Source organism: Cyrtonyx montezumae, unplaced genomic scaffold (genome assembly GCF_038088225.1).
Source record: "Cyrtonyx montezumae isolate F1298 unplaced genomic scaffold, pur_monq_1.0 scaffold_29, whole genome shotgun sequence".
NCBI classification, from domain to species: domain Eukaryota; kingdom Metazoa; phylum Chordata; class Aves; order Galliformes; family Odontophoridae; genus Cyrtonyx; species Cyrtonyx montezumae.
Window position 1 is genome coordinate 3691213 of NW_027072033.1, and position 22351 is coordinate 3713563.

A 22351-nucleotide genomic window follows, 5' to 3' on the forward strand; every position below is an offset into this window, starting at 1 on the left:
TAATGCTGAAGTTTGGAAAACAAAAGCACGGAGTGGAAGGAAAGAAGCACCTTTCTACTAAGTAACAAAGCGGCCTGCTCAGTTTCCAGCAGGGACAGTTACTCAAGCTGCTGAGGCACGCAGCTACGTGCCCGCTAGGTGGGCCCGCAGCTCGTTTTGCTGCGAGCAGACAGCTGCGTGGCAGCGCACTGCTCAACGACCGCCCCCGCCTCATAGCAGCGGCAAGCGGGACGAGCGCGGCCCAGCACGGGCATGCCGGAAGCCGCCTCTCGCCGCGCCCCCTGGCGCGCAAGGCCTCGCTCTCAATTGGACGGCCGTGGTCACGTGCGTGAGGGCGCGGTGCCTGTTGGCTGCTCTCGCGAGGCTTGGCGAGTGTATGTGCAGGTTGCGGGCGGAAGTGAGGCCTTTCTGTGCGGCGGCGCAGCTCGGCGAGGATGAAGGCAAGGGCGGGCAGGCGGCCGGGCAGTGCTGCAGGGGGTTGGGGTCCCGCGCCGCACGTGAGCCCGGCATTCCCTCTGGGGCTGCCGATGGGGCGCGATGGGCTGCGGCGGCGGGCTCGGGGTGCCGCTGCGGGCTGGATGGCGGTGGATTGCGGATGGTGAGAGATGGCGGCCGCGCGGCTCCGTGCACCATGTTGGGGCCTATCCCAGGGGTCTGGGTTATGAGTCGTGTTGCCCTGTTACGGGATTTCCTGAGGTGGGGGAGAACGGAAAGTTGGCACCGTTAGTAGTGGAGGCCCAGCAGGGTGTACTGGAGCTCGGCCTGTGCAGCTCTGCTATCTGTGCCGTCATTTGCTTGGTGGCAGCCTGCTTAGAGGGCATAGTGCTTTAGCTGTGGGGAGGATAGTTGTGGTTTTGTGTCATTCTTAGCACACACACAGTCTGATTCTGTGAGTGTAGCAGTAACAATTTAGTAGTTGGGTAGAGATAGTGATAGGAGGATGGTTGGACTAGATGATCTTATAGGTCCTTTCCAACCTTATGAACTTATGAACTTATGAACAAGTTAATGCTAGTAAGCAATTGAAAGCTTTTGGATTTGAAATGTTCAGGTGAAGCCAGCAGTTCAGTGCTGATTTTCACTGAAAATCTCACTTGAGAAGCTTCGACTAAATTATTTTTTGTTTTTATTACTCTTAGCTCAATATCTCCTTCCCAGCCACTGGCTGCCAGAAACTTATTGAAGTGGATGATGAGCGCAAGCTGAGAACATTCTATGAGAAGCGGATGGCCACGGAGGTTGCAGCTGATTCTCTTGGTGAGGAGTGGAAGGTAAGAATCAGAAAGGTGTGTCAGGCGTAGTCAAGTTCCTTAACTTTTTTCAGTTGTGCAGTTGATAGGGTATGTGTATGTTACACACCTGGCAGGTGTATTGAAAGTGTCTCATAAAGTGCATATTGAAATTAACAAATAGGGTAGGTTTTTGGTGCTTTTTCCTGTAAGAATAAACAGTGTATTTTAAACTGTCTTGCTGGTTTTTTTTGGTTTTTTTTTCAGTAGCTTTCTGTTCTTGATTTGGGTACTCTTATCAGTATTCAAGACAGATGAAGACTGTACCGTGAAAGTCTTAATTCTGCATTGAAGAAGCTCAAAGAGTGTTTAAACTGTTAAGTGCATATAGGAAAACATGTTGATCTTAATGGATGGGTTTGGAATAGCCAGATGTCAATATGAGCAGTCCATCTGAGCTTGAATAAGCTGATCTTTCTTGCTGCTGTCTCCCCAGGGAAGGCAATAGAAGCTGCTTTTCTTTATATCCCTGTGACTGTAGTAGAAACTCTCATGTTGTATGCATATGCGCAGTTAGTGATGTTAACAGACTTGGGTTAGGTTCAGCATGAAGAAGAAAAGTCTGTCAGGGTGGGACTTAGTTTGTTGTGTTTTATGCAAATCTGTAATAAAAATTTGCTTCTTGGATAGGTATTTGAAGATAAAATAAATGGTAGTTGGAGGTATGTGAAGATGTGTTTCAGATTTGTGTTAAGAAAAAAGCCTGAACTGATGTTGATTAAAGAAGTTCTTAGTGTCTGCAGTTACTGTAACTTTTCTGGAGTTACAGTGGCTGTTAAAAGCAGGATGTTGTCATGCCAACCTCTTTGAATTAATGCGAGTGCGAACAACTAAGAGGTGTATTTCTATGTTTTTGCAGGGCTATGTTGTGCGGATCAGTGGTGGCAATGACAAACAGGGCTTCCCTATGAAGCAAGGTGTCCTTACTCATGGACGTGTCCGCCTTCTGCTCAGCAAGGGCCACTCCTGCTACCGCCCCAGGAGAACTGGAGAGAGAAAACGCAAATCTGTTCGGGGTTGCATTGTGGATGCCAACTTGAGCGTTCTGAACTTGGTCATAGTGAAAAAGGGTAAGAGCCTGTTTATGAAGCAGCCAGTAGGTAGAAGTAAGCACCTGGAAACAATCTGCTTGCTAGTGGCTGTAATTTTCTGTAGAAAACAAACACTGTCTCAGTCTTAACCGTCTAAAAGCACACAGAAGTTCTTTCTTAGCGTTGTATTTAAAACTGGTCAGTGGTAACTGAAATATTCTTATTATCAACAGCAGTTTTATTGCATTAAATTAGAAAGTGCAGTCAGATGTGGCATTGCAGGCAGGTGTACCCCAGGGATTATCTATGTAAGTTGCTCAGAAAGTAATGCCTCCTATGCTTTTCCAATGAAACTACAACAAAAACGAAGAGCAGAATGGCACTATTTGATAGAGCAAGTTCTCAGTTACACAGCACTTCTTTTCAACATAGGCACCACCATTAATTTTGCATATACATCAGCCATCAACAAGAACAAACGTAATAAAAAGGAGCCATTACTTTTGCAGCAGCTCTCATGACATCTTGATTTTATAATGCATTTTAAACTGTAGTTGTTCTTGAATTTAAGAGATGTTTAGTAGATGCAGGATTAATTAACATATCTAAACTTGCTTTATCAAAGGTGAAAAAGATATTCCTGGGCTGACAGACACAACTGTGCCTCGTCGTCTTGGTCCCAAGAGGGCTAGCAGGATCCGCAAGCTGTTCAATCTCTCCAAGGAAGATGATGTTCGCCAGTATGTCGTGAGGAAACCTCTGAATAAAGAGGGTAAGAACTCAGATTTTACAGCACTGTGGTTGCGTGTAATTTTCAGCTGATTCTGAGGCTTGTGAATGATACATAATTGTAGAGCAAGGGGTTTACTGTTAGGAGTTGACAGCTTTAACACTATAATTTATGGATATGAAGTTGACATTTCCCCTTTTCCCTCAATTCCATCCCACCACTTTTCTTTCTCTACTTTGGCACAGTTTGAGTTTAAAAATTTCATAGACTACGATGTCATTACTATTACAAGAATAATCTGGAAACAGTTTTGATAAAGTAAGGATTAATCTGAAGTTGAATGTCATTGAAGCACTTAGATTAAGTGAAGGGGAGAAGCAGAAGTATGTAGATGGTAGTGCTGAGAGTTTTCCCCCGTGCTTTGGACAACCTACAGAATGATCTTATCATGAGAGGGCTGTGTTCTGCTTCCCGCATGCCTATTTTTTACAGTGTATGATGTGTTGCTTTTGATCAGATAACAAAAACGGTAGGGATTTTTGAAAGAACAAATGTGGTAAACCATGAGCATTGTAGAAGCTTCTTAGGAAAAAGACTGTGAAGTGAGATCTTTTTTTCTGCATCATAGGAACTGGGGTGTCTAATTATTGAAGACTGTGATCCTGGTGGGCATAATATGGTGTTTGTGTCTACTGTAGTTAAGCAGGATCGAGTAGTGACACTTCACAGATGTGTACGTGTTGCTTGTAATAGAATTCTGAAAGCTTCTGGAATTTACATGGTAACTTTCCAAATTCTTAAAATGCTTTTGGTGTAGGGAGAATGTTTTATGACAGGTATTGTGAGAAACAACACATTTTTATAAAACTGCAGGGCTTTATACATGCCTGCTGATAACAAGTTAGTGTTTAAAGTCTGTATTTTGATAATGCTGCATGTGACAACAAATTTATTGCTTGTCCTGCGCTGTATATACTGTGCTAAATGATGTTACTGTTAGAGTTTGCTGAATGTACTGTTCAGCCATGGCCAGAGGGCTTACAGCCTCTCTGGAAATAGTTTGTAACACTACTTATGTAACTGTTTTAAGGCAAGAAACCCAGGACCAAGGCTCCTAAGATCCAGCGACTAGTGACTCCTCGAGTTCTGCAGCATAAGCGCAGGCGTATTGCTCTGAAGAAGCAACGCACTCAGAAGAACAAAGAGGAGGCAGCAGATTATGCTAAGCTCTTGGCAAAGAGAATGAAGGTGTGTGTGCCCCTCATAGCGTGGCTAATAACTCATACCTGAGAATTGTGGGATTTGATAAGATTGACTATGCACTTAAAAATGTACTGTATGTTAATAACTTCTTTATAGTACCTGCATGTGAGAGTGAATGCTTCCAGCAGACAGCGTTGTGAGAGTTGCTGTTCTGTTTTGCCAGTGCTGGGAAGGTGGTTAAATTGATGGGTCTGATGTGTTTCTGAGAGCCAATTTTGAAGAAAATGATGGGTAGTTAACAGCCCATGATTATGCTTTTGCAGTACCAATTTCAGTTAATTTGAGTCTGAATAGGATGGTCCATTAGAATCCAGTGTTTTTGCTTGAATGTAAAGCAACAGTGATTGAAGAAGTACTAGGATATTACTTTTAGGATATTTAGCACAGGATTGAGAGTTTTGTGACTTCCAGACTGTGATGGAAGGTAGACAGACCTTCCATCTCCATGTACTTCGTTATTTTCACTGCTGCTTTGGATGCTGATCTGTATGGGTTGAAGACATAGGAGTTTGTACAGGTTTAGTACTTAATGGAATTATTTTGGTGTGAGAAGAATTTAATGCTAGATTTCAAGTACTTGATAACTGCACATTTCTTGATGCTTTGCTTTTTGTTTTTTAGGAGGCCAAGGAGAAACGCCAGGAGCAGATTGCTAAGAGACGTCGGCTTTCTTCATTGAGAGCTTCTACATCTAAATCCGAGTCAAGTCAGAAGTAAAGATGTACGTGATACTGAAAATAATAAAGCCCTTTTGTGGTTAAATTTTTCTGTGAGACCTCCTGTGAATATAATTCCTGGCTGTGTCTTAAAATGAATTGCTCAGACTTAACTGCAGCACTCAGACCATATGGAACCTCAGTCCTTGGTCTCAAATCTGTTCTCTTTAAGAACTTGTAATGTTTTTTTGTGAAAAACTCAAGTTTACCTTGTGCAAACTTAATACCTGCTACAGCAAAATCTGATCTTATGTTTCAGAAGTGGTTTGCTTTTTTTTTTTCTGGTCTTAAGCGTTGAGACAGTGTTTCCAGGTGAGGGAGGAAGCCACTTGCTTTTGAGCATATGGTCCACTGCTGTGTCAAGGTTCTTCTTTTCCAACAATATGAGTGCTGTTGCTCACTTAGTGTGTGAGGAGAGCAAGTGTCTGATCTACTGGAAGCAAGCTGAAGATGGATTTACCTTGTCACATCATTCATTCAAGCACTTCATTTACATGAAGTCACACCTTGAAGACCACATTTATAAATATATCTTAACTGAAATATTAAATTTGGACTATCAGTGCAAAACAACCCACAGACTAGCATGAAACCATGGGAGAAGGTAAACACTTCAAGAGAAAGAAATTTTCAAAGCATATTTGCACGTGGTATATAGCATGTTTTGAGTTAAGGTCTGTTTGATGTACCTTCTCTCAATCCCACTGTCATCTAAGCTTCCTATCTAACTTGTAGAAAGCCATCAACTTCTGAGCCACTTAGTGCAGAAGCCTGTAATTCTTTTGCAGAAAACAGCAGTGTGTTCATAGGATCTTCCATTCATTTAACAGACAAGACAAGAAAACTGGCAAGTTTCTAGGTTTTACAACTGTAGTCATACATTACGAAAAGGCCACTCAAAGACTGTTTTGAATACTAATTGGAGCAAGAGTAAGGACAAGAGTAGTAATTCTAGGTACTGTTATCTGTTAGAAGCAACTGCATTGCAATTTCCAATCCAAAGACTCAAATATTTACATTCACACATATATACTGCACAATAATGCAAAAGATCCCCTTTAAGTACAGATCATTTTAAAGTACTGAAGGACCTAAGCACTCTGCAGCAGCGAAGGTCTTTCATTAAAACACGAGTATTGATAGCCCTTAGGAAACTCACCAACTGTAGTCTCCTATTTCATTATCACCTTTCTGAACAATTTGATGTTGTGGGGGCCATGATTTAAGGAAAAGGAAGGAAAAACATACACAGGAAAAAAAATGCAGATAAATCACTGAAACCAACTCACCCTATTAATACATTTTACAAACATTTTCACATACTTTACACTGTGTCTCATGAGATGAAAGACAAGGTTATATGCTGTAGGTCCATATTACAAATTGCTCAAGTGTAATCACATGATTCAAAAGAGTGTATATAATCCCCATACTCCTTGTATGTTCACCTGCTTTCGTCTTGCTGAAGTTTAGCATGTGGTTTCCTCATTTTTATATTAAAGGTGCTCCAAAGTACTTCCGACAACACTCAACTCTGCTGCTTGGTGGTGCATCTATTTTCTGCATCCTTTTGAGAACATCTTTAGGTAGATTTTTATGTGCAAGTCTGTATTCACTATCAAAGACCTCTGAAATACAAACAGCATTGTTAAAATTATTTAACAAACCACGTACAACGTGCAACACTTTTCATATAGAAATACTTCTGGTGATTTTTAAAGAAAAAATATGTATTAATATAATCGAACTAGCTACTGGATGTTTTTTGTTTGTTTTTTATATCCTATCAAAGAAAAAAAGCATTTTCAGGCTGAAACATCAAAAACCACTGCAGTGAAAGCACAACGTGCAAGCTCTCCTGCTACCAGGATACCTCATGTCACATGCTGTGAGTGAGTCCCACTGCTTGCATGTTGCCAAATAAATGTTAAGAGGACAGCAGGATTGGACAGGCAAGCAGCTGCCTAGAAGACAAAGAGCTAATGCAGTATATGAGTTGGGAAAAAAATAGGCAAGACTGAGCAAGTTCTCAGACTTGAAGTAACACTTGAAGATAGATAAAGTTTAAAATAATTTATTATTTGTTTCATATAATCATAGACCATTTAGGCTGGAAAAGACTTTTAAGATTATCTAGTCCAACTGTCCACCTATAGACCACCACATCCATAACTAGCACATATACCCTTTCCTTAAACACCTCCACCTCCCTGGGCAGCCTGTTCCAATGCTAAACCACTCTTTCTGAGAAGAAACTCTTATTAATATCCAACCTGAATGTCCCCTGGCATAACTTAAGGTAATAGAACCTCTGGTACTGTCACTACTTACCCAGGAGATCAAAATCCACTTTGCCACAACCTCCTTTCGGGGAGTTGCAGAGAATGATAAGGGGTCCCCTAAGCCTTCTCCTCATTAACAGTCCCAGATCCCTCAGCCACACCCCACATCAAGACTAGCATTTCATACTCTTTATCAGGTTTGCTGCCCTTCTCCAAACACGCTCCAGGGCCTCAATGTCTTTCTTGTAGTCAGAGGCCCAAAAGAGAACACAGTACTCGAGGTGTGGCCTCATCGGTGCTAAGTACGAGCAGACAAGCAATTCCCTGCTCCTGCTGGCTGCACTATTTCTGACACAAGCCAGGAAGCTGTCGGCCTTCTTGGCCACCTGAGCACATTGTTGGCTCACAGTTAACACCCCCAGGCCCCTCTCCTCTGTGCAGCCTTCCAGCCACTCTGCCCCAGACCTGTAGTACTGCAAGGGCAACTGAAAAAAGCCAAAACTAAGGGCCCCACGCAGACGAGATTTTAAGAAAAGCAAAACTTACTTCAAGAGAGACAGCACATTACTTTTCTTTAAAATGCAGCAATTGAAAAGTTGAAACCAACGGATGGCAATTTTCTTCACTATTTTTCAAACAGTATATTCATATATTTTATACACATATCTCATATAGAACAAAATTCACAGTATTTTTTACTTACCAATGTCAATGTTCTCTCTTCCAAGAGATACCAGAGACAGGAAAAGAATTTCTCTATAAAAACTCCTAGGAAATATTTTGAAGGGTAAATAAATTAACTTGCCAACTACTCTCACTTTAAAAAGTCACTGTCAAAGACACTAATCCTCCATTATGTAGTTTCTGCAGCTGCTCTTTTAATCTTGCTTGTGAAGAATGTAAATCATCTACATGACCATTGGCTTGAGGTTTCCCAAAGCCTAAATATTTGCCATTAGGTGATGAAGTAGTATTAACCATGGATCTCAGAAGTTAATTTGGCTCTGGAAATCACCCTGCCAAACATTTCATAAAGCCTCCAGAAGAACAAGAAATGTAGAATTAAGCATCTGCTATTTCTTAACTCATTGCATATACAGAGAGAACTTATTTCACAGATCAGTCATGCTTTTTTTGTTTGTTTCAGAAAGTCAAGAGCTCTCTCACAAAGGGTACTATCAAACTGGATATTAATCTTTACCTTGAGAAAGACTCTCCTTTAGGCAGATCGGTCATGTTTGTTTTTGGTAACTACAAACCCCAGAAGCAAAGACCGACTCTTGAACACACTTTGGAAATTACATATTCCAGGCTGTGTCTTTGTATGAAGCCCTTTTAAATTTCTGCACAGACAACAAACTTATAGTGTCTCACTTGGCTTGGGATCATGCTGCATCCCATTCTATTACCCACTACTACAAGTAGGTAAAGCTTCCATAGCTGTGCTTACGTAGTCTGGAGACTATTCCAGATTATGCTACACTTCTGTACTTAGTAAGATGTGGGGCAACTCCAAAATCCACAAAGTACCTGTTGTTCTTTTGTTTGTTTTTTTTTTTTAAATTCCTTTTTTAAAAGCTCACTTTGATCATACAGTTACATTTATTCATTTGGTTTCGATGAATTTTGCATTTGGCTACAGAATACATCTGTAAACACAGCATTAAAAATTAGACCCAGTGCTGAGTGGATATAAAAGAACTTTAACATTCCCCAGAAGTCCTTATGGAATTCTCAGTGTGAAAAGTATACTGTCTGATCTTTAACTTCGACTGGCAAGTAAGTGACAAGAGATTTTCACTTTACCTTTGTCGTTTCACATCTGGTTTAACTTTCTGTACAAGGAGGTGGATTGGTTTAACAACGTTATTATGTTGAATACTCAGTTTAATGTTCTCCAACAACATGTTTGTTGCCTGCTGATCTTCTGCCACTGCAGAGGGTTTCTTTTCAGAAGAATCTGATTAAATAAAACAGTTTAGATTCTTAGTACAGTAAAGATAAGGGTTGTCTTTTTTCCTCTACAAGCAGAAGGTATTTCAGAAAGTGATATATATGAAGAATCTCTACTCAGTTTACAGAAATGCACTGCTACACAAAGGCTCTGTTTGCTTTTCCACATTTGCTTCACCACAAATGCAAAAGTACCCAGATGCATAAGCTCCCAGATGACAGAGAAGTACAAGAGACTGTAGAGTCCCAGCTTCGTATATTAGCTGTGACAGTTCAGATATACTGCTGTACTTAACCTTCTTGGACTGAAATTTAGGTTTTGTTTCACTTTCGTTTTTTGCAAAACAAAACACTGTCACACTTCCTACCAAAACCTTCCTTGAAATTCACTAGTAACTTTGGGCTACATACTGTAATAAGGTACAGTTGCATCAAACAGGAAAGGAAGTTATCAAGATATCTACTACAGTGATTCGTTGCTTACACTGCAACTGGAGTAACATCATTATTGTTTTGAAAACATTGACTCATGAGAAAATAAGAAAACCCAGTTACTGGCAAAAATTAAGGCAATTGATTTAGGTAGTAAGCACTCAGCATGCAAATGAAATGTAGACTAAACCTGGAGTCATAAGTATGCTGACATGACAGTTTCAAAAACTGGGATGTATCACTGTCTCCTAAATACGTTCTGTAAAGATTCTCTGCAATATTACTGCCTTTCTTTCAGCCCATTTTAAACAGGCCTTTTGCTCCTTTATTTACTCATTTACACAAATACACACATGCACACATCTTCATTCACAGCTGTGTGCTCTGGGGATCCTTTCTATATATTATGCTCTATATGCAGAACCTGCATGCTACTATGGAATTTACTACAGAAACATGCTGAAAATGTTCAGATTATAAAAATTAAAATCCATGATGAGAAGTTAGGTCAATGAAAGACTTCTTACTGATTATAAGTAAAGGAATTCTCAGAATCTGTGTGCCACATGTGATGTTTTTTCATCCCTCCACACTAAACTAAAGTAGAGAAAGGTTTTCTTGGATCTTAGCTTTGACAGTCAAGGAGGCTGCCATATGCACTACTAATGGTATCTGAAACCTTTCATTCATTTAAAGAAGCAACAATACACTGTTCTGTAGTACAATTTTCTTTTAAATTACTGTACAGCTATGACCAGATCATGCTATTAAACATTCAAATCACATGAAGCTTATGCACAGGAAGGGAGGATTTATTCTAGATTTGGTGTTAAATAAGTTCACAGCATATGAAGAACTGGTCACATTCTTTTTCACAGAGGCCAGAAAATACTGTCACAAATAATGTGATGTTTGAGACTATGTTAAGTACCTAAGGGACAGCAAATATTTCCTATAGTAAAAATATGCCCAGCTTGATGAGTGTCGTAAGCTTTAAACGCTACAAAACAACTATTTCTTTCTGTAGCCTCTAATCCCTCTGCTTTCTTTCAACATTTGTTTTACTTACTGAGATTTCTCCAGGATACATAAAGAGGCTCCCCTGGCTCTTGGTGGAGGTTGATATTGTCCCACAAAAGTTGGATATATACTAGCTTGCTATCTTGATCAAGAGATGTCAAAGGAAGCTATAAAAATGAGGAAAAGGAAAAAGAACAAAAGTACAATCTTACTGCGTAAAAACTGTTCTTGTAGTCAGTCTACAAAATGAAAATATTTCATTTCTCTTGAATCCAACAAACAGAAAAACTTGATGTCTTCTAAAAGGAAACTACATTTAGCAGGAGCAAAGTACTGCAACATTTTCTCGTCTAGCTGGTCATATGAAGACTGTTCAGTTTTCTATGAATATTTGCAGAATACATTTGAGTAGGCATCCTAAACTATTTTTTGTGTATCAAATAAGTTACTCTATTTGTACTACTTATTATAATACATCCTTAGCGTCTTCTGATTCAAGTAAGATTTGATAAGCATGTTTATGTGCTTGCTTCACCAACAACCAGAAACTCTACTTGCTTATATCAACCATTTATTGCCATTGCAAAATATGTGGCACTGAAAACAATAGCTCCATAATTATTTGATAAAATTAAGTGCCTCTTGAATCAGTAATGCAATAAGAACTAGTAGACAAGGAGAACATGCCAGCAGTGTAGAATTTAAATAAGTAATCACAATTTAATATCTTGTGATTTTCCCTGCTAATATATTCTATTTTTTTTCCAAGTGAGTGCTTTAGATTTTATCCTTCAGCTACATTTATTTTTCACATTTCTCCAAGGCAGTTTTTGGACATCAAAGAGCAGAATCTTAAAATCAGAGTGTTCAAAAGCAGACACGGCTCATTCATCACAGGAGTTGTATACAAATACCCATGGAATGTGGGTATTTGATCATATATGTATCTGAAAACATCTGTTCCTTAAAATGAGAAAAGCAAAATATTGAGAAGATAACATCAATTATTTTGTTCTATTTATGTAACAATTAAATTCAATCAGCCTGAACAGCAAAAACTATTAATATAAAAAAAACAAAGAATCTTGCCTAGTAACTTTAAAAATATACATACCAAAGCATGGGATTCGTAACATGCACAATATAACATATTGTAAACTATGCCTTTAGTTAATCTTATTCTTTTTTTTTTTCAGTTAAAAACAGCAACATATAATTCATTAAATTCAACTGATTCAGAAAGGACTTACCTACTTTTTTGAACCAAACTTTCACGTTTAACATACTATAACAGCTGCAGTTCTAAATAGAGAAAGTCACTAACCTGCACTCCATCATTACAATGTTCGGAAGTTAGAATAAGTCCAGGTAAGTTGCTAGGTAGATCCAACCTTCGGAAATACCAAACTAAGTTCCAGAAGATTATGGGGTGTTGATTGATGAATTTGGATGTATGAATTACTTGCTCTCCCTCGTTTTCCAACAGAGATTCAAGCTCCTTACGCAGAACCAAAGGGCTCAAGTAGGGTACAGATACAGGGAGAGGGTTAGGTCTTTTAATTAAAGGATCCTAAAGACAAAAAGAAAAAAAAAAGAAGCAAGCAAACAAACAAACAAACAAAAAGTTTGTTATTTAACAACATCCTTACCAGAAATATACTTCAGAATTACTTTCCCTGAATATCTCCCATTGTAATACTCCTTCTGACATTTAAGAAGCCTCTCCAAGTACTGAACATGCACTAGCAGAATCAGCAGTTTTAGCTGTTAGGATGTGTCTTAACTTTACAGCACAATCACCTAAGCACATTTGTCTCCCTCTTATGTGAAAAAGATAAAATGCTGCTTTGTTACAACTTGCCTCTGACTACACAGTTTCAAGCTATCTAAGCTTATACTAAGCCAGTGGCAAATGGATACATAAGAAAAAATACTTAATTGCATCATGTATTGTACTTAATCATCAGTACTTGTTAAGGCAGCCTCTTTCCTATAAAAAACACTAAGTGAGAGGAGAAACTCTGCTTCAGTTGAAAAAATAATGTAATATTCTGAGCATGCTTCCTACTTTTTTCCAGCCAACCCATCAGGTAAGTAAGTGTATATAAGAACATACTGGAGAAATGCAAGTAAAAGAAGGAAAGAGGAACAAACAATCTCCCACTCATGGCCCACTGTGTTGTCTACACTATGTGTTGTCTTCTGCGTAAGTTATTTTCAAAACAACCTTCCAGCTTTAGAAAGACAAGGAGTAGGCTCCGTTCTGACAGAGAGAACACTTTATACTAAAGTTGCAGTTCTTCAAATTCTTGTAGATAAACTGAACCAGGAAGACACCAAGACTTGTCATAAGAATACAAAAATACACTTGACCTATTTTTCTTCCCAAAGCAGGCAACAATGCCAGTAGAAGAACATTATTCATTTTAAGTTCATTGTATTCAACATTTTATTCTCAAATCAGCATGCAACTTCAAAACTTACCACAACTTCTTGCAAACTATTTGGAAGACTAACTGTTGAAATGCCATGAGATGGTCTCTGGGAAAGATCAATGTTTTGCAGAGGACCTCCAACACTGTGGCTTCTAGTTAAAGACACTCCCCTTTTTGATGGATTACTGGCAGATGTCTTCATGGCTCTGGGATCTTCACTCTGTTCTTCCGCCGCTTCACTGTTTCAATTTTAGAAGAAAATATACTAGTGTGAAACTATTCAGTGTTTCTTTAGCAAGAGAAAAGAAACAGAGAATGGTCACCAAGTAAGACCATGGAACCAAGTTTCTCTATCAACAAGGAATTTGCTCAGTTGGCTCCAAAGTTTAAGGAAAATTAAAAAAGGTCTCTAAACAATATGATTCTCACACCAAAAAAAGCAGACAGGCATACCTAAAGCACCAATTTGAAAACACAGCAGTTCTATACAGGCCTCTGGTATAGCCTTATCATGCTTAGAAAATAGTAATATAATGTTTTGTCAATACATAAAGATTATCCTGTTTTGATAAAAATATTATAGGCAAAAGGCAACGTGTCTGCTAAAATAACTGTAAAACAAGAATTGTTAGCGTTGAACTTCACCAACAGGATAATTTAAGCAAACTTCTACTACTGGCCTGTCAAATTTCATGAATGAAATCCAACTACTTGCAGAATACACCTTTTATGTGCCTTATAACCGAAGCAATACATAAAAGTAATTCAACTACAATACATAATTATGGAACTATAAAATAACAAGAGAAATAGAAGGTACCTTCCTCCCAATAATCTGCAAAGAAATAGAAGTGATTAATTTAGAGGTGTGGATCTTTAATTAGTCTAATTTTGTTAACAATGTAAGACCAAAGGTAAGAGGTTAACATTCTTCCTTCCATTTTAAGGGTACTAAGACCCACTACTAATACACTGATGAAAGTTTTAACAGTCTGAGAGAAGCCTTAATAACAGATATTCAAGGCTTCCAAGCTGAACAATGATGAAAAAGCTATTCCACCAAAATATGAGCAAATCCCAGCAAAAGCTTCACAGCAGCGATATCTCAGTTCTCTCCCCTTCCAACACGATACCTTTTCTCACACTGTTCCAAAAGATTAGTTTGAATCTGAGTTTTAATTACATAATAGAATGGTTTGAGTTGAAAAGGACCTCAAAGATCATCTAGATTCAACCCCCCTGGTATGGGCAACATCACCAACCACTGCCTTACATGAGTATTGCCATAAAACTCCCACAATACAAGTGCAGGTCATTCCAAAGGCTTTATCTCAAAGAATTCTGCAGCAAATATATATTTTTTCTCATTATGCAGTGTCTTTCTCTGATTCTAAACACAGAAAGGAGGACTAATGCCAGAATTTGTGTCTTTAAAAGGTGAAGGCCTTCTTAAAGTACCAAGTAGAAGCTTTACCTATTAATAGCAAACAAACATTTTGCAGACAGTTGTATGCTTAGAAGGCATTATTTACAGGAAGACACTTGCATCATATCAATAATAGCACACTTAAAACACAGAAAAAGAATAACTGGAAACAGACAAGTTATAGTTGGATTTTTCCACATCTGCTGCTTAAGCCAATTTTCACACTAGAAGTAGAGTAAGAATATTGGAAAGTGTTTCTGACAGAATTAATAACCGTTTTCTACCTACCTCTGATCAGTTGCAGGGCTAGTTTCTTCAGCTATAGTATGGCTGGGCTGTGGGTGATCTGAAAAACTGATCAAGTCGGGAACAGCTGGACTGGACAACAGCTTCTGCTCCAGTAGATCCGTCGTTAATGGAGTATTACTACCTTGTAAACTATCTCCTGAGGTACTTTGCTTCAGGAAAAAACTAAGTTAAAACATAAATGGGAGACAGGAGAAACAAGCTAAGATACAAACATAGATTCATTTAAGGTAGTATTTTCAATGTTTACTTTCAAAAGGTAGCAAAAATCAAGAAGAACAATATTTAAAAACTTGACAACATGACAGAGTCTTCATCCCCTTCTCTCTATGGCAACCAAGAAAGGGAAAGTAAATGAAAAATACAGATTGCATCTACAAAATAAGAAATCCTACTCTATACTCTAAGGATATATATAGATTATATATTAAGGATATTTATATAAGGAACTTGGTTTGTAATCATTCTCAATGAGTAACAACATACCAGTACCATACAAATCAAAATAAAGCAGTTGTTACTGTAACATAACTTTAGAGACTAAGAGATTGTGTATTACTATGGACATAAGAGAACAGCAACATTATCTTGTTTTGCTAGTGTATTTTAACACTAGTAATATGTGTTTCCACACTTAAGAAACAAAATGAAAACGGACTTACTACTTACTTTGCAATAAAGCTTGCAGAGAAAATATCAAGACTGGTAAAAAACAACTACTTTTCTTTTTACTATTTTACTACAAAAGTCACTGATTTACAAAATGTATAATTTCCTTCAGTACAATCACAACTGTTGGACAGTTGTACTCTTAAAAATATCTACACAAAAATACTGGAAGATACAACTAAAACACTCATGAAAAAACATAACCACATACAGGTGAAAAGGCAGAAAACCAATCTGTAAAGCTCACTAACCTTGCAGAGCAACGTAGGTCTTTAAATTCAACATTAAGTAAAGGTAGGAAAATATTTTCACAGAAAGGGCAAGTAGTGTTCAAGTTTGAATCATCTGCTGTCCATCCAGCCATAATTTCTTCATCATAAACCAAAGCACCACAAGCTCTACATTGAGAGCAGCTTGACATCAAAACCTAAAACAAGAAGGAATGAGTACTATAAGTCTTCTTTTAGGATTCCTTGGCCTGTGTTGGCTTAGCACTTACATGAGTTTCATAGAGCCCCAGAATTACGTGGACTAGCAGGGATCTTAAAGATCACCCAGTTCCAACCCCTTTACCATAGTCAGGGTTGCTCTCCACTATCCTCCCATTATCCAGGATCTCAACCAACCTAGCCTTTGTTGCCTCCATGGATGGGGAACCCACAGCTTCTCTGAGCAACCTGCTTCAGTGTCTCAGCACTGAGTAATAATTTCCCTCCTAATACTAATATAAAACCAGCCCCCCTGTAGTTCAAAAAACTACTCCCCCTTGTTCTATTACTATCTGCCTGCATAAAAAGTTACTCCTTCTCCTGTTCATAAGCTCCTTCCTTTAAGGACAAGAAGTCAGCAATGAGATATCCCTGAAGCTTACTCTTCTACAAGCTAAACAAGTCCAGTTCCCTTAACCTTTCTTCACAGGAAAGGGGTTCTCTTATCATTTTTTGAGGCTGTCCTCCGGACCTACTCCAACAGCTCTTCTTTCAGTGCTGTGGGTCCTATGTCTGGCATAGTATTCCAGATGGAGACTCATAAAGGCAGAGCAGAGAGAAACAATCACCGCCCTTTCCCTCCTAGCCATGCTTATTTTGATGTAGTACAGGATGCAGCTCGTCTTCACCTTACCTGGTGTAGGGAACCTGGTTTGGCAGGGGGGTTGGACTCGATCTCCTGAGGTCCCTTCCAACCCCTATGATTCTATGATTCCAGGCTGCAAGGGCACACTGCTGGCTTATGTCCAGCTTTTCATGTACCAGGACCCCTACGTCCTTCTCTGCAGGGCTGCTCTCAATAAGTTCTCCCAGTCTGAACACACCTGGGACTGCTCCAACCCAAATGCAGCACTCTGCACTTGATCTTACTGAACATCATTAGGTTGGTGTGCACCTTCTCATCAAGCTTGCCCAGGTCCCTTTGGATGGCATTCCTTCTGCAGGGAACAGTGTGTGATGTATTAGGAGCCACAGTGCATATGTATTAGAAACGGCCCTGACAGTCTCTCAGGAAGACAGGTGTTCAAACAGATGAACAGAAGAGGAAACAAAGAAGTTGCTACACGAGTTGGTGAAAGTGCTACAGTATCAAATAGATGCAAACCCTAAGATCAATGAGCATCTTCACGTGGCTTTGTCTGATGCACCAGATTGGGAAAAAAAATCTGTGGTCTGAATTAGAAGAAAAGGAACAAGTGATAAGCCTTGACATAGCTGCAGAAAGCAAACCAAGATTTTCAAGCCTGCCGAAATCATTGGAAAAACAGAGGTCAGATTCAAGAACCTCTAACACCCAAATAAGAAATTAGAAATGAGTTAGAAATTTTTTACTTGAAAATGAGGAGGCAGAGGATGAGGTCATTTATTAAAACAGAGACTACCAATAGTAGCAAAGGTGGAGGGGGACCTCAGGTGGTTACCTGAACAGTGCCTATATGGGAGTCAATAAGTCAAAAAGCATAAAATCCTTAGAGTTGGAAAGGACCCCTGATGGACAACTAGTTCAACTCCCCTGCAATGAACAGGGACACCACAGCTGAATCAGGTTGCCCAGGGCCTGATCCAGCCTCATCTTGAAAGTCTTCAGCGGGAAAGCATTAACTACATCACTTGGTGATGGCAACCTGTTCCAGTACTTCACCACCAGCACTGTGAAAGGTATTTTCCTTTCATCTACCCCCTTTGAGCTTGAAGCTATTTCCCCTTGTTCTATCACCACAGACCCTGCTAAAGAATCTGTCCCCTCCTTTCCTGTAGTTCCCCTTTAGATACTGAAAGGCCACTATGAGGTCACCTTGCAGCCTTCTCTTCTCCAAGATGGTGGGCCCCAAAAATCCAGGAGAAATACAAAAATTAGCTGAAGAAACTGAGACATGGTATGTGTGGAGAGTATTACTGATGGGCAGAGATCGAGTCCTGCTTTCAAAAAATGATGCACAGGGATACTGGGGGCCTGAATTTTTCTCAACTACCAATGATCCATCAGAATTCTGTTCCTTAACCAAATAAGCTGCTTACTGTGTTGGCTGCCTTAGAAACAGTGTATTGGGACCTCAGCTGTAAATCATTTGACAGAAAGTTTGCAAAGGGTTGTTTCCAATCAATGCAGTCTAGCAACAGCGTTCTTTGTGTTATTTGTATGTAATCCCCATAGAAAAGCCCCCAGTTCAGATTCTGACAGAAACTTCAGAGTTGGGGACTTTAAACTAGATATGAAGAGGATAAAACCAGGCCTGCTAGAGATGAGCCTAGAGGACTGATGACAGGATTGGGTGTGAGGCAAGGGGGCTCAGCTGAAGTGCATCTACAACAATTAACACAGCACGGACAACAAACAGGAGGAGCTCAAACTATGACTTAGTTGCCATTATAAAAATATGGTGGGATCATTCCCACAACTAGAGTGTTGCAGTGGATGGCTATAATCACTTTAGAAGGGGCAGGAAAGTAAAGAGGGGTGGTGGCGTGGCTCTTTGTGTTACAGAGTGCTTTGGTGTTGCTGAGCTTGGGGCTGGGAATTATAAGGTTGAGTCTATATGGATAAGGATCAGGGTTAGAGCCAACAACGCAAACATCCTTGTGGAGGTCTGTTACAGACTGCCTAACCAGGATGAAGAAACAGATGAGGTGTTCTAAGAACAGCTGGCAGAAGTTGCATGATCACCAGCCCTTGTTCTCATAGGTGACTTCAACTTCCTGATATACGATGGAAACACAGTGCAGCTGAGAAGAAACAGTCTAGGAAGTTTCAAGAGTATGTGGAAGATAACTTCCTGACACAGCTGCTAAAAGAGTAAACCAGGGCAGGTGCTCCACTAGACCTGGTGTTCACAAGTGGAGAAAGACTGGTGGGAGATATGGAGGTTAGGAGCTGTCTTGGACAGAGTGACTACGCAATGGTAGTTCTCGACCCATGGCAAAATCAGGAGGGGAGAAAAACTACTACCTTGGATTTCTAGAAGGCAAACTCTGAACTATTCAGAACACTGGTAGGGACAGTTCCTTGGGATTCAGGACTGAAGGGTAAAGGGATCCATGAAGGCTGGACACTCCTCAGAGAATCACCGAATGGCCTGGGTTGAAAAGGACCTCAAATATCATCTAGTTTCAAACCCCCTGCCATGGGCAGATTTGCCAACCACTAGACCAGGCTGTCCAGAGCCACATCCAGCCTTGTCTTGAATGCCTCCATGGATGGGGCATCCACAACCTCTCTGGGCAACCTCTTCCAGTGCATCACCACACTCTTGAGGGAAAAAAAATTCCTCCTAATATCTAACCTAAATCTTCCCTGTCTTAGTTTAAAATCATTCCCCCTTGCTCAATCACTATTAATCCAGGTAAACGGTCATTATGCTATTACCCCTGCTGTTGATATGCTCCCTTCAAGTACTGGAAGGCCACAACAAGGTCACTCTGGAGCCTTCTCTTCTACAAGCTAAACAAGTCCAGTTTCCTCAACCTTTCCTCACAGGAGAGGTGCTCCAGCCCTCTGATCATTTTAGTGGCCCTTCTCTGGACCCATTCCAAGAGCTCTGCATCTTTCTTGTGCTGGGGACCCCAGGCCTGGATGCAGTACTCCAGATGGGGCCTCACTAGAGCTGAGTAGAGGAGGACAATCACCTCCCCTCTTTTTTAATGGTCTGGAGCACAAGTCTTATGAGGAGCGGCTGAGGGAGCTGGGATTGTTTAGTCTGGAGAAGAGGAGGCTCAGAGGAGACCTTATTGCACTCTACCACTTCCTGAAGGGGGGTTGTGGTGAGGAGGGGGTGGGCCTCTTCTCCCTGATAAATAATAACAGGATGAGAGGGAATGGCCACAAGTTGCGCCGGGGAAGATTTAGATTAGACCTGAGGAAACATTTTTTTTCTGAAAGAGTGGTCAGGCACTGGAATGGCCTGCCTAGGGAGGTGGTTGAGGCACCATCCCTAGCGCTGTTCAAGAAGCATTTAGATGAGGTGCTAAGGGATTTGATTTAGAAGTTGGGTTGGGATAGTGATAGGAGGATGGTTGGACTAGATGATCTTGTAGGTCCTTTCCAACCTTATGAACCTATGAACCCAGGATATAGGTGTCCTTCTGGGCTGCAAGCATGCACTGCTGACTCACATCCAGCTTCTCATCCACTGGATCCCTCAAGTCCTTCTATGCAGGGCTCTTCTCCAGCAATTCTTCCCCCAGTCTGTCTCTGCAAGAAGGAAGGCCCAGGAGCAGGCAATTCCCCAGTGTTGCAAGATGAGCCAATGGGGGAAAAAGACCACCATGGATGAACAGGGAGATTCTCCTGAGGCTCCAGGACAAAAAGACAATCTTCCCCTCATGAAAGAAGGGACAGAGAACTTCAGCAGAGTACAAAGACACTGTTAGGATGTGCAAGGAGAAAACCAGAAAGGCAGAAGCACAGCTTGAACTCAACTTGGCTACTCAGGTAGAATAGAACAAAAAACTTTTTTACAAATATACTAACAGTAAGAAGAGAGTTAAGGAAAATCTCCATCCTTCACTGTCTGCAGTTGGGAACATGACCACTGAGGAGAAGGAGAAGGCTGAAGCTCTCAATGCCTTCCTTCACATCTGTCTTTAAATGTCAGATGATTTATCCACAAGGTATCCCCTTGACCTGGAAGTCTTGGATGGGCAGCAGAATAAACCCCCCACAATTCAGGTGGAAACTGTTAAGAGAGCTACTGGAGTAGTAGCTACAAGTCCATGGGGACAGATGGGATCCACCTGAGGGTGCTGAGAGAGCTGGCAAGATGTAATAGCTGAGCAGCTTTCTACCATCTATCAGCATTCCTGGTCAACTGGAGAGGGCCCAGAGGATTGGAGTCTTGACAACATGGCTCCCATCTACAAGAAAGGTGGTAAAGAGGACCTGGGGAACCACAGGCCTGTCAGCCTCACCTTGACTAGAAAAGGCGATGGCGCAGGTCATCTTGAGGGAGATCACATGGCATGTGAGGGACAACTGGGAAAACTAGCCAGCATGGGTTCACAAAAGGCAGGTCCTGTATGACCAGACTCTCATCTCCCTCTGTGATTGAGCGACCTGCCTTGTGGATTAGGGAAAGGATGTTGACGTAGTCAACCTAAACTCCAGCAAAGTCTTCAACACTCTCTCCCACAGTATTCTCCTGGAAAAGCTGGCAGACTGTGGCTTGGGCAGACACATTCTTGTCATGGTTTTATGATTTTTGGCATTGGTATTCCACATCAGAACATCATGTAGTGCATTTGGAGTTAAAGAGTTAATGCTCCAGCTCCGTGGATCATTGATCAGTCTCAGGTATACCTGTCTCAGAAGAGAAGAACTGCATTCCCCAGAGGACTGTGCGATGCTTTGCATTTTTACGTGTTTACACTCAGAGGGAAAGATAAAAACTGTCTGCAGTCACGGGACACTCTCTTTCCTTTGGGATGGACTCAGCAGTGGGTGCTCGCTGCCGTCCGCCTTCAGCGTTAGCGTAAGGCCTTCGGTTTATCGGACACTCTCTCTTGCTCATTTTATTTGATTTATTAGCTTTAATTCCAATTATATTGTATTATATGGTGTTATTTTGCTTTCCGATATCTATTTAGTAAATGAGCTTTCCTCCTCAGATCGTTGCTGCTGTTTTGTTTCTAGGCCCATCTCCCTTTTCCCTTTCCCCCTTCCCCTTTTGTGGGTCCATGGATCCCCCACACTGATCATCACGGAACCGGGCCAAACCAGCCTGGTAAAATGTTGACAATTCTTTGCTGGGTAAGGAACTGGCTGGAGGACTGGGCATAGAGACTGGTGTTAAATGAAGTCACATCCAACTGGTGATCAGTCACAAGTGGTGTTCCCTAGAGGTCAGCTCTGGACTGTATCAGGGATACAGTTGCCAGCAAGACCAGGGAAGTGATCATTCCTCTGTACCCAGTCTTGGTGAGGCTGAACCTTGGGAATTGTGTTCAGTTTGGGCTCCCCACTACAAGAAAGACTTTAAGGCCCTGGAACATGTCCAGAGAAGGGCAACAAAGCTGGTGAAGGGTCTCGAGCACAAGCACAACCTTACTGCTCTCTACAACTACCTGAAGGGAGGTTGTAGTGAAATGGGAGTTGGCAACTTCTCCCATGTAACTAGCAATAGTATTAGAGGGAATGACCTCAAGTTGTGCCAGGGGAGACTCAGGTTGGACACTAGGAAATAATTCTCCAAGAGAGTGGTCAGGCACCAGAACAGGCTGCACAGGGTGGTGATGGAACACTGTCCCTGAAAGTGTTCAAGAAACATTCGGATATTGTACTAAGGGACATGGGTTAGTGGAAAATACTAATGATTGGT

General features: G+C 40.8%; 2 protein-coding genes across 2 annotated transcripts in view; one reads left to right on the top strand and one right to left on the bottom strand.

The window, feature by feature from the left end:
- Positions 1–1123: 1123 nt before the first annotated feature.
- On the top strand, positions 1124–5079 carry RPS6 (ribosomal protein S6). Its single transcript, XM_065740620.1, has 5 exons — positions 1124–1271; positions 2149–2359; positions 2946–3092; positions 4141–4298; positions 4935–5079. Exons 1-5 carry the CDS (start codon positions 1227–1229, stop codon positions 5028–5030), a joined length of 657 nt encoding a protein of 218 aa, XP_065596692.1. The 5' UTR covers positions 1124–1226; the 3' UTR covers positions 5031–5079.
- Positions 5080–6458: 1379 nt separating this feature from the next.
- DENND4C (DENN domain containing 4C) overlaps positions 6459–22351 on the bottom strand; it is a 73902-nt gene continuing 58009 nt past the window's right edge. The window contains exons 27-34 of the mRNA XM_065740630.1: positions 15804–15979; positions 14866–15048; positions 13201–13390; positions 12041–12286; positions 10766–10883; positions 9118–9271; positions 8015–8079; positions 6459–6657 (exon numbers count right to left, since the gene is read on the bottom strand). Of these exons, the coding sequence (XP_065596702.1) occupies positions 6521–6657; positions 8015–8079; positions 9118–9271; positions 10766–10883; positions 12041–12286; positions 13201–13390; positions 14866–15048; positions 15804–15979 (1269 nt within the window). The 3' untranslated portion in view covers positions 6459–6520. The remainder of the gene's footprint in view (positions 6658–8014; positions 8080–9117; positions 9272–10765; positions 10884–12040; positions 12287–13200; positions 13391–14865; positions 15049–15803; positions 15980–22351) is intronic.